Source organism: Cebus imitator, unplaced genomic scaffold, assembly GCF_001604975.1.
Source record: "Cebus imitator isolate Cc_AM_T3 unplaced genomic scaffold, Cebus_imitator-1.0 Scaffold82, whole genome shotgun sequence".
Taxonomy (NCBI): domain Eukaryota; kingdom Metazoa; phylum Chordata; class Mammalia; order Primates; family Cebidae; genus Cebus; species Cebus imitator.
The window spans coordinates 6327511-6340514 of record NW_016107397.1 but is presented as its reverse complement, the minus strand read 5'-3'; the positions used below and the strand labels follow the sequence as shown (position 1 = coordinate 6340514).

The 13004-nt window shown below is 45.4% G+C and overlaps 2 protein-coding genes and 1 non-coding gene across 5 annotated transcripts in view; 1 reads left to right on the top strand and 2 right to left on the bottom strand.

Moving 5' to 3' along the window:
- EIF2AK1 (eukaryotic translation initiation factor 2 alpha kinase 1) overlaps positions 1-1049 on the top strand; it is a 41548-nt gene extending 40499 nt beyond the window's left edge. For both annotated transcript variants that reach the window (XM_017533729.2, XM_017533728.2), the window contains exon 15: positions 62-1049. In XM_017533729.2, coding sequence (XP_017389218.1) covers positions 62-193 — 132 coding nt within the window. In that variant the 3' untranslated portion in view covers positions 194-1049. The remainder of the gene's footprint in view (positions 1-61) is intronic.
- The window catches only part of AIMP2 (aminoacyl tRNA synthetase complex interacting multifunctional protein 2), a 13300-nt gene continuing 1339 nt past the window's right edge, over positions 1044-13004 (bottom strand). For both annotated transcript variants that reach the window (XM_017533735.2, XM_017533736.2), the window contains exons 2-4: positions 8968-9174; positions 6286-6517; positions 1044-1570 (exon numbers count right to left, since the gene is read on the bottom strand). In XM_017533735.2, coding sequence (XP_017389224.1) covers positions 1182-1570; positions 6286-6517; positions 8968-9174 — 828 coding nt within the window. In that variant the 3' untranslated portion in view covers positions 1044-1181. The remainder of the gene's footprint in view (positions 1571-6285; positions 6518-8967; positions 9175-13004) is intronic.
- LOC119472030 lies at positions 7638-7774 on the bottom strand. Its single transcript, XR_005201128.1, has one exon. It is a non-coding gene; the product is annotated as a small nucleolar RNA SNORA42/SNORA80 family (small nucleolar RNA).

Sequence of the window (13004 nt, the reverse complement as noted above, 5' to 3'; positions counted from 1 at the left end):
AAAAAAAAAAAAAAAAAAAAAAGTAGTAAGTTATTTTGAGTTTAAAATTTTCTCCTTACAGGTTAACCTCACCCTACAGATGAAGATAATAGAGCAAGAAAAAGAAATTGCAGAACTAAAGAAGCAGCTAAACCTCCTTTCTCAAGACAAAGGGGTGAGGGATGATGGAAAGGATGGGGGTGTACCTGTCTAGCCTTCCTCAGGCTGTATCTGTAGGATGAAAGTGGGCTTAAACCTTTAAGGTAGTTAACTGGAATGTAAATTTTTAATCTTTGTTAGGGTATAGTTGATATAATTCTTAGTTGTATTTAGTAAGCCTTTACAAGATTTATTAAAGATGCAAGAGTGCCCCAAGCTCCTGCTCCTTCCCTTTCTGCCCCACAAGCTCCTTTTCCTCAATTTCCTACCTAAATATTACCATATGCCTAGTCTCTGAAACCAAAAGCTTTGACCTCATCCTCAATTACTTTCTCTTTTCAACTTTGTTGACCCTCTCTCTGGTCTTCCTTTAGAAGGTTCTACTGCGGAAATTGACCTGTGCTCCCCGCCCTGTCACTGCCCAAGCCCAGGCCTGCACATACTCACTGGACTGTTCCAGTTTTGACAGCTGCCAGTCTTCCTGCCCGCTTCACACTGCTTCCTATGTTAATTACCAGAAGGACGCCTGACCATTTCATTCCTTGGCTCCAAATCTGCTGCTGCCTCTAAGATAAAACTCAACTTCTTAACAGTATACAGTGTGCAGCTTCCAACCTTTTTATCTGTTCTCTCCACTTCAATTTACTGTCATCCCAAAACCACACCCTTGCAGAACTTTGTACTCCTCACCCCAGATGATCTCAAGGCGGCTCAGATGTCTTTCCGACCTTTGCCCTGCCCTGTCCCTAGCATTTCCTCCTTTATTACAGCACTCAACTCCCCAGCCAATTACATCTCAGGGGCAGCAAGCTGAATTGGTTTTTGAAAGGGTCTGTCATGGAGTTGGCAGTCATCATGGTAGATGGCACATGATTTTGCTGAATTTTAAATAAAATGAGAACCACAAATTACATGATGCTTTTATTGACACAACTGGCCTAAATAAAAAGAACTTGAAACTTAATACAAGTCCCTTAACTGGTAATAGGCATGAAACAGCACCATTCTTAAGATCTAAACCCTTTAAAATCAATTATGGAAATTCACTTAAGGAGCTTGAGGGCTGTGTTAAAAGGAGCCAAGTTTTCACAAGACCTCATCCACCTCTGCACGTTGGCTGGCACTGTCACACTGCAGCCTCCGGTCTGCTGGAGTACAGACCACAGCACTACATCTGCTACAGTGAGTTCATTCCCAGCAAGCCAAGGGCTCTTTCCAAGAGCAGAGTTCATGGAGCGGAAAACAGCAGCTTTTTCTTTACTGCTTCCCTCTTTTAACTGAAAAATGGCAATATCTACCCAGCTATCTATGAGAGTTGCGTTGACAGCATTATGCTTCTGGCCAAACAGAGAGAACAAGAAACGCGCAATGTTCCCTTCTCCTTCGATGGGGCACATCGTCTGGACGCTGAATTTCATCTGAGTCTTTGGCACTGAAAAGAAAAAACACACACCACCAGGTAGCATCACAGGAGTAGCCCTGAGGGAAGTAGGTACTTCCTCAGTGTGGAAGGGGATAGTCACCAAAACCACAACTGATGACACGGGAAAGGGTGTTTCCAAGAACATCACATTTTCAGTCTGTCTCCAAGATGCTTAATACTGAAAAGGATTTAAATGCTATTTTGTTAAAAAGTAACCAAAGAGCCATTCCTGGTATTTGATGACAATTCTGAAGCTAGAAGACACCTCAGACCACCTGCTCCAATCCCTGTTGCCTAAGGATCTGGGGCTGAGGACTAGAAACCCAAAAGTTGCATCTTCTAGGCTCTCAGTCCTCATAATTGCTCCCCTTATGTGAAGCTGAGGGCAGTTAAGGTACCACTGGATGAATGACACGAACTCACTTCCCTCCATAAAAACGTAACCAGAAGAGGCATACATCCATGGGATAGTGAATATGTGACATCCATCTTTATACGGCCATATGAGAAGATAACTTTGGTGTCCCTATGATGGTAAGTTTTAGAATGTGAGGGCAAGATGGTGGACAGCCATGACTTCCCTGCTTTGCCTGGTTGGACAACCCCCTTCCTCTGACACCTCACAATTCCCTCTTGAGCTGTGTCTCACTCAGAAACCCTACATTTTGCAGAGGAACAAGGACATCTTCGTGTTGCTTCATCTCTGCTCTTCCTCTCCAACAACCCCACAGGCATTCTAGACTTAGAAGATTTGACCTGATGCAAACTGCTGTATGGCCTATATGCTACAGAATATCCTAACCCCTTGCTGCCTCTTATCAAAACCATGTTGCACATCATATAGTACAGTTGATCCTTGAACAATGTGGGGGTTAGGCCACTGCGCCCCACTGCCATGCAGGTGAAAATCCACCTAAAACTTTTGACTCCTTCAAAACTTAACTACTAATAGCTTACTACTGATGGGAAGCCTTACCCATGACAGTTGATTAACACACGTTTTGTATAGTCTATATATTATAAGCTATAGTCTTACAATAAACTTGAGAAAATGTTAAGAAAACAATAAGGATGCTGGGCATGGTAGCTCACACCTGTAGTCCCTGCTGCCTGGGAGGCTGAGGTGGGAGGATCACCTGAGCGCAGAAGGTTGAGGCTGTGGTGAGCTATGATCACACCACTGCACTCCAGCCTAGGTGACAGAGCAATATCCTGCCTCTTAAAAGGAAAAAGATAATGAATTTACTATTCATTATGTTGAAGTGGATCATCACAAAGGTCTTCATCCCATGGTCCTCATGCCGCTGAGGAAGAGGGGTTGGTCTTGCTGTCTTGGGTGGCAGAGGCGGAAGAGGTGGAAGGGGAGGCAGGAAAGGAGGAGAGGCAAGCATAGTCGATGTAACTTTAGGGAAACACATCATAATTTGACCTTTTGCCTTTTAATATCTCTAAAAACAGTTCTATGCAGTATGAATCCTTCCACCGTTTGCTTTAGTTTCAGTGCTTGTATCATAGAAGACTTCAGGTCATAAAAGCAGTCAAAAGCAGCCCTGAGTGATCAGAACCCCTCTCTCAGACGGTCTAATGGAAATCTGCTTTCTAGCGCTGCTGCTTCACTGTCTGGCACTGGTTTGGAAGCACTTCTCTCCATTAAGTTGTCTTCTGTCAGTTCCTCTGTGCAATGTCTGTTAGCCATTGAATTTCTCCAAGATCTGGATCCTGAAACTCTTTACCACCCACTTTTGCCCTATCTATGATCTGTTTCATGGTTTCCTTGATTGATTTTTTTATTTTTTAAATAATACAGATGGGGTTTCACCTTGTTGTTCAGGGTGGTTTTGGACTCCTGACCTCAGGTATCCACCCACCTCGGCCTCCCAAAGTGCTGGGATTATAGGTGTGAGCCACCACACCCGGCCTAGTTTCCTTGATTAACTGTTGTAAATCCTATGAAGTCATGCAAATCTGGACACAGGTTTCTCCGGCACGAATTTACTGTTTCACTGTGATGGCTTTCACAGCTTTTTATACAATGATGGCCTCTTAAATGATGTAATCCTTCCAGACTCTTCATGATGTTCTAGCAGGGTTCTCTTTTTTTTTTTGAGACGCAGTCTCGCTCTGTCACCCAGGCTGGAGTTCAGTGGCATGATCTAGGCTCACTGCAACCTCTGCCTCCTGGGTTCAAGCAATTCTGCCTCAGACTCCCGAGTAGCTGGAGTTACAGGCGTGTGCTAACACGCCCGGCCAGGGTTCTCTTTCATAGCACTGACAGTTATTTCATAGAGTGACGTGTGTAATGAGCATCAGAGGTTCTTAAGACTTTTTGATCTAGAGGCTGAAATAGTGACGTTGTGTTATGAAGAAGTAGACCACTTTGACACCGTTGATGTTAACTCAGGGTTCTGAGAGGCTGAGCACTGAAGAATGTTAAAAGGTGTCCCTTACTGGCATCAATGGAATTAATCCACAAAAAGGGTTCTTGTCCAGACGTTGTACAATCAAAAGACTAGCAGCTGTGTTTATCTTTTCCCGTTAAGTCTCGGGTGTTAGCAGCTTTATAGGTAAGAGTACTCCCTGCACAAAACAGGAGGATTAGCCTAGCTTTCCCTGCCTTCAATCCTGGGGCTCACTCTTCTTTACTAATAAATGCCCTTTGTGTTTTTTCACCCCACCCCAGATGAGGGCAGTTTTGTCTGCATTAAAAACCTGTCAACACAGATCCTTTCCCTCTATGATTTTCTTAATGGCATCTGGGAACTTGTCTGCTACCTCTTGGTTGGTGGAAGCTGCTTCTCCTCTTATCTTGACATTTTTAAAAGCCAAACCTCTTCCTAAAATTATCAACCATCTTCTGCTGGCATTAAACTCTCCAGCTTTAGATCTTTCACCTTCCTTTGGCTTCAAGTTGTCATGTAATGACTTTGCTTTTTCCCAAATCATATGAGAGTCTATAGGTATGCCTTCCTAACAGTAATCCTGCACCCCACAGAAAAGCTACATTTTCTTGTCTTTTTTTTTTTGAGATGGAGTCTCACTCTGTAGCCCAGGCTGGAGTGCAGTGGTGCAATCTCAGTTCGCTGCAACCTCTGCCTCCTGGGTTCAACCAATTTTCCTGTCTCAGCCTCCCAAGTAGCTGGTACTAGAGGAGAAGGCCACCACGCCTGGCTAATTGTTGTGTTTTTAGTAGAGATGGGGTTTCACCATATTGGTCAGTCTGGTCTTGAACTCCTGACCTCAGGTGATTCACCTGCCTCAGCCTCCCAAAGTGCTGGGAATACAGGGGTGAGCCACTGCGCCCAGCCAAAAGCTGCATTTTCAATATGAGGTGAATAGGTATTTTGCAAAAAATGCAACGTTTTTGTACCTGTTAGTGTAGCTATAGTGATGCCTTCATGAATTCCCTCCCCCAGTTTTTTTTTTGAGAGAGTCTTGCTCTGTCGCTACGCTAGAGTGCAGTGTCACAATCTCAGCTCACTGCAACCTCTGCCTCCCGGGTTCAAGCAATTCTCCTGCCTCAGCCTCCTAAGCAGCTGGGACTACGGGTGCGTGCCACCATGCCCAGTTAATTTTTCTGTTTTAGTAGAGATGGGGTGTCACCTGATCTTGGCCAGGATGGTCTCAATCTCTTGACCTTGTGATCCACCTGCCTTGGCCTCCCAAAGTGCTGGGATTACAGGTGTTAGCCACCGCACCCGGCTGAATTTCCCTTGTTTTAAACAATAGTTCTTATACTGAATTCATTTATCTTGAAGTGGCAGCTGCAGATCTCTGGTACATACCAAGCAATTCAACATTTTCATGTAATATCATGACTTTTCTCTGCTTCTTAGGAGCACTCTCTGTATCACAAGAGACACTTTGTAAATGCCCCACAGTGTTACTCAAGGTTAATGGCAATGCACAATGAAAAATACCCAAAACATGATGAAAAATACCCAAGAACCTGAAGAGATCACTTTTTACTGCAACATGCAATTTCCTGGAGAGATGAATGAACTGCTCACACAGAGATGATTAGCGTCACATGGTGTTTGAAGCAGATACACCCCATACTTGAGGCGGCTGTGAAATTATTACAGCAGTACAGTATGTTCTACAGTGAATTTTATGCAGTTGGGATTCCATGCTCATCTTCATGTTTGTTTGCATTTCTCTCAATGCAAGTGGTGCCATGTATAGTAAGTGTGTATTTTTGATGCATTTTAACTTTTGTAATAGATTTGTATACATTTTGTGGTAGCAAATGATAAAATAGACTAGTACGTAAATATTTTGTGCATCATCGCTTCTTCTTACTTGTTTTGATATTTCTAGGCTACGTGGTTTATATGCCAGTTTTTTCAAATTGTTGCAGATCTCCAAAAAATTTTCCAAGGTATTTACTGAAAAAAATCCACAAGGCCGGGGGTGGTGGCTCACGAGGTCAGATGGAGTTCCAGACCAGCCTGACCAAAAAAATACAAAAAAAGTTGGCTGGGCATGGTGGTGCATGCCTGTAATCTCAGCTACTTGGGAAGCTGAGGTAGAAGAATCGCTTGAACCTGGGAGACGGAGGTTGCAGTGAGCTGAGATCACGCCACTGTACTCCAGCGTGGGCCACAGAGTGACACTTTGTCTCATTAAAAAAAAAAAAATTCAGATTTTAGTGGACCCATGGAGGTCAAACTCGTGGTGTTCAAGGGTCAGCTGTGTTTAAGTTTAACTCATTCCCATCTACTTACCATTCTTCCAAATTAAAGTGAATCCCAGCTGATAGTCTTGGCGGGGCTGTTTTAGATTCTGTTCTCCAAAGCACTTGAGCAGGTTTTCAGGCACACTCTTGACTGATGAGTGCGTGTGCACTATGGCCAGGACCCTGAAGTGCTCACAGAGCAGCCTGTGCAGCACCAGCAGGGAGAGGGGCGGGGAGGCCGGGTTTGCGTTGATCACGATGTCTTTCAGTGCCCCATAATCCTGGGGAAAGACCGAGACAGTGTAGCGAGTAACAGTAATCAGAGCGTGCGCCACTGTGCCGGGTGTGAGTCTAGCAGCCTAATCAGGGTTCTCTGACTCCTCCATGTCCATGAAGAAGGCACTAGCATCATCTCCACGTTACGGCCAGTAACTTATCCAAGGTCACTCGCTCAGGATGGAGTGAAGCTGGGATATGAGCTGACTCCACCCCCTTACCCCCAACAAATAAAAAGTTGACTTCACTGTCAAATAAAACAACGTTAACAGGAATGAAACTTTTTTTCTTTTTGAGATGGAGTCTCGCTCTGTTGCCCAGGCTGGAGTGCAGTGGCATGATCTCTGCTCACTGCCACCTCTGCCTCCCAGGTTCAAGCAATTCTCCTGCCTCAGCTTCCTGAGTGGCTGGGTTCAGGTGCCTGCCACCATGCCTGGCTAATTTTTATTTTTATTTTATTTTTAGTAGAGATGGGGTTTTGCTATGTTGCCCAAGCTGTTCTCGAACTCCTGGCCTCAAGTGATCCGTCCATCTTGGCCTCCAAAAGTGCTGGGATTACAGATGGGAGCCATGGCACCTGGCCTAGGAATGATAGTTCTGTTTGTCCCTTTTACCTGCAATTATTCCAGCTACTGAATCTTTCCAACACCTGACCACAGACAATTTGTGTTCATTAAGATGTTTCCACGAAGAACCCCTTAAGAGAAGGGGTCTTGGCTGGCCAGGCGAGGTGACTCACACCTGTAATTCCAGCACTTTGGGAGGCTGAGGCAGGCACATCACAAGGTCAGGAGATTGAGACCATCCTGGCCAACATGGTGAAACCCTGTCTCTACTAAAATACAAAAATTAGCCGGGTGTGGTGGCAGGCGCCTGTAATCCCAGCTACTCGGGAGGCTGAGGCAGGGGAATTGCTTGAACTAGGAGGCAGAGGTTGCAGTGAGCCAAGATTGCGCCACTGCACTCCAGCCTGGGTGAAAGAGAGACTCTGTCTAAAAAAAAAAAAAAAAAAAAAAGAAAAAGAAGGGGTCTTGGCGCAAGATCTCATTGGTGGTGAGTGGTGGGGAGATTCTAAAATACTAGGGATTAACCGAAGTGCTGGGACTGATTAGCCTTGTTTTCTCCCTCTCTGCAACACACTTCAGTGCCAGTGGCCCATGGGTACAGAGGCCAGGCAATGGTTCAAGGCCACAATTTTCTCTGGCATGGGGCACTATGAGAGGTCTGGGGGTGGTGGGCTTATCATAAATCCAAACCCATGCATGACAGCCTTTTTAGATAAAGACTTTATTTCTTCTATGCTTTCACTCTTAATAATGAATGCACTGATGTGAACACTCATGGCCAAACTCCCTGGCTTTCTGTCCACTGCCTGCCATTCCTGACCAATGTCCCACCCATCAGGCTATACAGAATGCCTTGCAGGTCCCTGAACATATTGTATTACTTGATGCTGGGCCATCTGAGGTATCAGAATTTATCTGGAGTACCATGCTCTCTGAGAAGCCTCCCAGAACCACAAGAATCCACTGTCACGGCCGCTCGTACTCGACAACTCATCTGCTAGGCTTGGGCTCCCTGAGGGCCTGGTTCATCTCATCTGAGTCCTCAGTGCATGCCAAGTACTGGCTGAATGAAGGAGCAGGGGAAGGAATATGTGAATGCAGACGGTACTAAGGTTACCAAAACACCCCAGCCCTGGAAAAGACCCCACAACGATGCTTGCATTTTTTAGGTCTTTAAGTGCTATTCTATCACCAATTCTAGAGGAGGCTATTGGTAGGGATGCTTGGGACAAACCCTTTTGCACCCTCAAATAAATACCACTTTGTTGTAACAAATGAGATGGTCTTTCTTTGCATGTCAGATTCTCCCATAAATTAGCTGGAGCCTGTAAACGTCAATCATGAGAGCTGGCTGATGCAACTTACTTGTAATACAGCAAACTGAATTCAAGCAAAATGCATTTGAAATATGAGACTGTGACTGGCCTAAGCCATGCATTTCAAAAGGATTGCTAGGATTTTTGTGCCTGGGCAGCCATGGTTCTGAATGTCCACCTACTACCAAAGAGAATCTGGGTTGCCCTGCTCCACCTCTGGGGAACACTGAGCAAACCAGCTGAGATCTGTTCTTCCAGGGCTCGGAGGCTGCGGGACCCATGCCAGGACTGGCAGAGGCTGTAACTCTTTTGACTCCTCTTCTGCCTACAGATCCTCCCTGTCCTCTAGTCCGCCTGAGAAGTCAAGAGGCTTTAGAGCTTGTTCTGACTTCACTCCTGCCTTGGGAATCTGTTCTGTGCAAAGGAACACTCAATTAGAGAAGAAAAAACATGAACGTGCTTTTTGCTCTGCCTTTGGAAACTAGAAAGCCAAGGCACTAATCACAGTAGCACAATTTCCCTACACTAACCACCCAGCACACACTGACGTTTCAGCTTTCAAAACGAACTTACCTTCCCAAGCAGTGAATTCAAGTCCAATGCATTGGTGGTTAAAGTTGTGGGCTCATCAGCTTGGATTATGTTGGTTACATCCAAGTCTGCATCTGGTGTCTGAATCATCTTGGAGAGACCATCAACTGCAGCTTTCAACTCATACAAACGTTTTAAAATATCATCTTGGCGGGACTCAAGAGCTTGAAGAGACGGGTTAGGCTCTTCCTAAACAAACCAACAGCCAAATGTTCACTTCCTCGCAAGTCAGACCAGTGTTGTTTAAATTTGATCATTTGCCATGCACTCACCAAGCCTCCCACCCTTTAAAAGAAGACATTAGGGGCTGGGTGCGGTCGTACAAGCCTGTAATCCTAGCACTTTGAGAGGCTGAGGCAGGCGGATCATGAGGTGAGGAATGGAGACCATTCCGGCCAGCATGGTGAAACCCCATTTCTACTAAAATACAATAAAAATTAGCCAGGCTAGGTGTCACGCGCCTGTAGTCCCAGCTATTCAGGAGGCTGAGGCAGAGGAATCATTTGAGCCCAGGAGGCAGAAGTTACAGTGCGCCAAGACTGCACCACTGCACTCCAGCCTGGGTAACAAGAGCGAAACTCTATCTCAAAAAAAAAAAAAACAAAAAAAACAAAAAAAAAACCATTATCAGGTGCTGACTGAAAATAATTTTGAAAGCAAGATGTGTGACACGGAGGGCTACTACCTGTGTAATATTGTTACTTAATGGTAAGTCCTGAGTCATATTTCCAATCTCCTGTTTGTGTATAAGCTTGCTAATTTCTACAAATGACAGTAGGATGTCTGCTCCAATAGGGCCAAAAATGCATCAGCTGGATTCAAAGCTCAGTCAGGGCCAGGGGGCAGTGGCTCAGGCCTGTAATCCCAGCACTTTGGGAGGCTGAGAGGGGCAGATCACTCGCGGTCAGGGGTTCGAGACCAGCCTAGCCAACATGGTGAAACCCCATCTCTACTAAAAATACAAAAATTAGCTGGGCGTGGCGGTGAGCACCTGTAATCCCAGCTACTCAAGAGGCTGAGACAGAAGAATCGCTTGAACCCAGGAGGCGGAGGTTGCAGTGAGTTGAGATCGCACCACAGCACTACAGCCTGAGTGACAGACACTCCACCTCAAAAACAAAAACAAAACAAAAACAAAAAACTCGTTCAGGAATGAAGAATGTCTGAAGCACTGTTTGAGTAACGTGGCTTGTGATTTAGAAGCTCTGAGTGCAGCTTTATCTAGTCCTTTGTGATCTGAATAATAAAATGTTTAAGATCTGTTTTATCTCATTGGTGCCTTCTAATGTTGGCCTATTGTTTTCCTTGCTGGGACTGGATTGTGATGTGGTATATTGTTTTTATCAATTTGTTTTAATTTATATGTATTTATAAGCAGCTTATTCTTCATGTTGCTCTCATTTACCCTGGAGATGCTTGATTGCTTGCTTCCTTTTTTTTTTGAGACGGAGTTTTGCTCTTATTGCCCAGACTGGAGTACAATGACGTGGCCTCGGCTCACCGAAACCTCTGCCTCCCAGGTGCAAGTGATTCTCCTGCCTCAGCCTCCCAAGTATCTGGGATTACAGGCATGCACCACCATGCCCAGCTAAATTTTTATATTTTTAGTAGAGACGGGGTTTCTCCATATTGGTCAGGCTGGTCTTGAACTCCTGACCTCAGGTGATCTGCCCCTCCTCGGGTCCCCAAAGTGTTAGGATTACAGCTGTGAGCCACTGCACCTGGCCTTTTTTTTTTTCTTTTTGAGACAGGGTTTCACTCTGTTGCCCATGCTGGGTGCAGTAGCACGATCACAGCTCAATGCAGCCCTGACATCCTGGGCTCAAGTGATCCTCCCCCCTCAGCCTCCTGAGTAGCTGGGACTATCATCTCATGCCACCACATCTGGCTAATTTTTGTACTTTTTGTAAAGATGGGGTTTCACTGTGTTGCCCAGTTTGGCTTTTAAATCCTAGGTTCAAATGATCCTCCTGCCTTGGTCTCCCAAAGTGCCGGGATTACAGGCGTGAGCCACCGCACCTGACAAAGATGTTTTACTGCTAATTATTTGTCTGTCCACATTGTTATCATCTCCTAGAGAAATTGCTAGAAAAGTGAGATTACATGTCTTCTAAGTTCACAAATAAGAGCCCAAAGGAAGTTAGGCAGCAGATGACAGAACCACCCAACCAAGAACCCCTGCAAAACTTGGTCTTCAATGAGAGGTGACATTCTCCAACCTGGGCTGTCTTTCTGGTCTCATGGGACTGTGTAGTTGAAGGAGTACTGGGCTTGTTTCCAAGGCATTGAACCATGTCTGCTATTTCTATCTTAGCTCTGTACTGAAATAACAGTTGTGTTACTGGGTTTCAAAAGAAAGTCCCTTCCTCCTGATCTAGGCAGAAAGCCATTAAAGAAAACAGAAGGAAAACAAGCAGTGGGAGGCCAGGCAAGGCGGCTCACACCTGTAATCCCAGCACTTTGGGAGGCTGAGGCAGGCGGATCACCTGAGGTCGGGAGTTCAAGCCCAGCCTGGCCAATATGAAGAAACCCTGTCTCTATTAACAATACAAAATATGCAAAATTAGCAGGGCGTGGTGGTACCTGCCTGTAATCCCAGCTACTCGGGAAGCTGAGGCAGGAGAATCAGTTGAACCCAGGAGGCTGAGAGCTGAGACTGTGCCATTGTACTCCAGCCTGGGCAAGAGGGAGACTCCATCTCCAAAAAAAAAGCAGTGGGAAAACAGACCAGAAAAGTTACCGATTCACCCATCTTGTGTCAGAATAGACAGACCCATTTCTCCTGCTGGAAACATGGGATGTATGTTTGCCATGAGAAAAGGGTGAAAGATTTGAGCAGGTACATTACAAAAGAGAAATCACAGCGGCCAATGAACATGAAAAAAGGTCCTCAACTTAGAGAAGTCTGGAGAAACCCAAACTAAAACTACCTTAGAATACCACACCACACCACACCCACCAGCTTTGGGAAGGGTGCAAACATCACAGAGTTTTCTACCCTGCCAGTGAGAGCATAAACCAGTATAACTACTTTGGAAAACAATTTAGCAAAGTGGAAGCCAGACTGGCCACTGAGCCAGAAGTCTCATTCATTAGTACATACCCCATGCCTGCTCCTCTGTATAAGAGTATTCACTGCAGAATCATTCATAGCAGGTTAAAATGGAAAACAATCCAGTGTCCCTGAGCAAGTAGAATGGATAAGTATATGGTGCAGAGTCATGCAACAGAACAGTATACTATAGAGAAGATGAATACTTCCATTGTTACAGTAAAATGACTCTTAAAATCATGTCTACAAAATAGAAGCCAGGGCTGGGCACCCATGGCTCCTGTTTGTAACCCCTGGACTTTGGGAGGCTGGGGTTAGAGGATAGCTTGAGGCCAGGAGATTGAGATCACCTTGGATCTCCATAACCACCTTTTATTTAGAGATGTAGTGAGACCCCCACCTCTACATTAAAAAAAAAAAAAAAAAAGTGCCAGACACATCAGAATATATACTGCATGCTTACCTATATTAAGACTATATTGTTTAGGGGCCGGGCGCAGTGGCTCACACCTGTATCCCACCTTGGGAGGTCAAGGTGGGTGGATCGCTTAAGGTCAGCCTGAAACCCAGCTCTACTAAAAATACAAAAATTAGCTGGGTGCAATGGACGCCACCTGTAATCTCAGCTACTCAGGAGGCTGAAGCAGGAGAACTGCTTGGACTTGGGAAGTGGAGGTAGCAGTTAATGGAGATCACGCCACTGTACTCCAGCCTGGGTGACAGAGTGAGACTCCGTATGAAAAAAAAAAACAAAACAGGGCCGGGCGCGGTGGCTCAAGCCTGTAATCCCAGCACTTTGAGAGGCCAAGGCGGGTGGATCACGAGGTCAAGAGATCGAGACCATCCTCGTCAACATGGTGAAACCCCGTCTCTACTAAAAATACAAAAAATTAGCTGGGCATGGTGGCACGTGCCTGTAGTCCCAGCTACTCAGGAGGCTGAGGCAGGAGAACTGCCTGAACCCGGG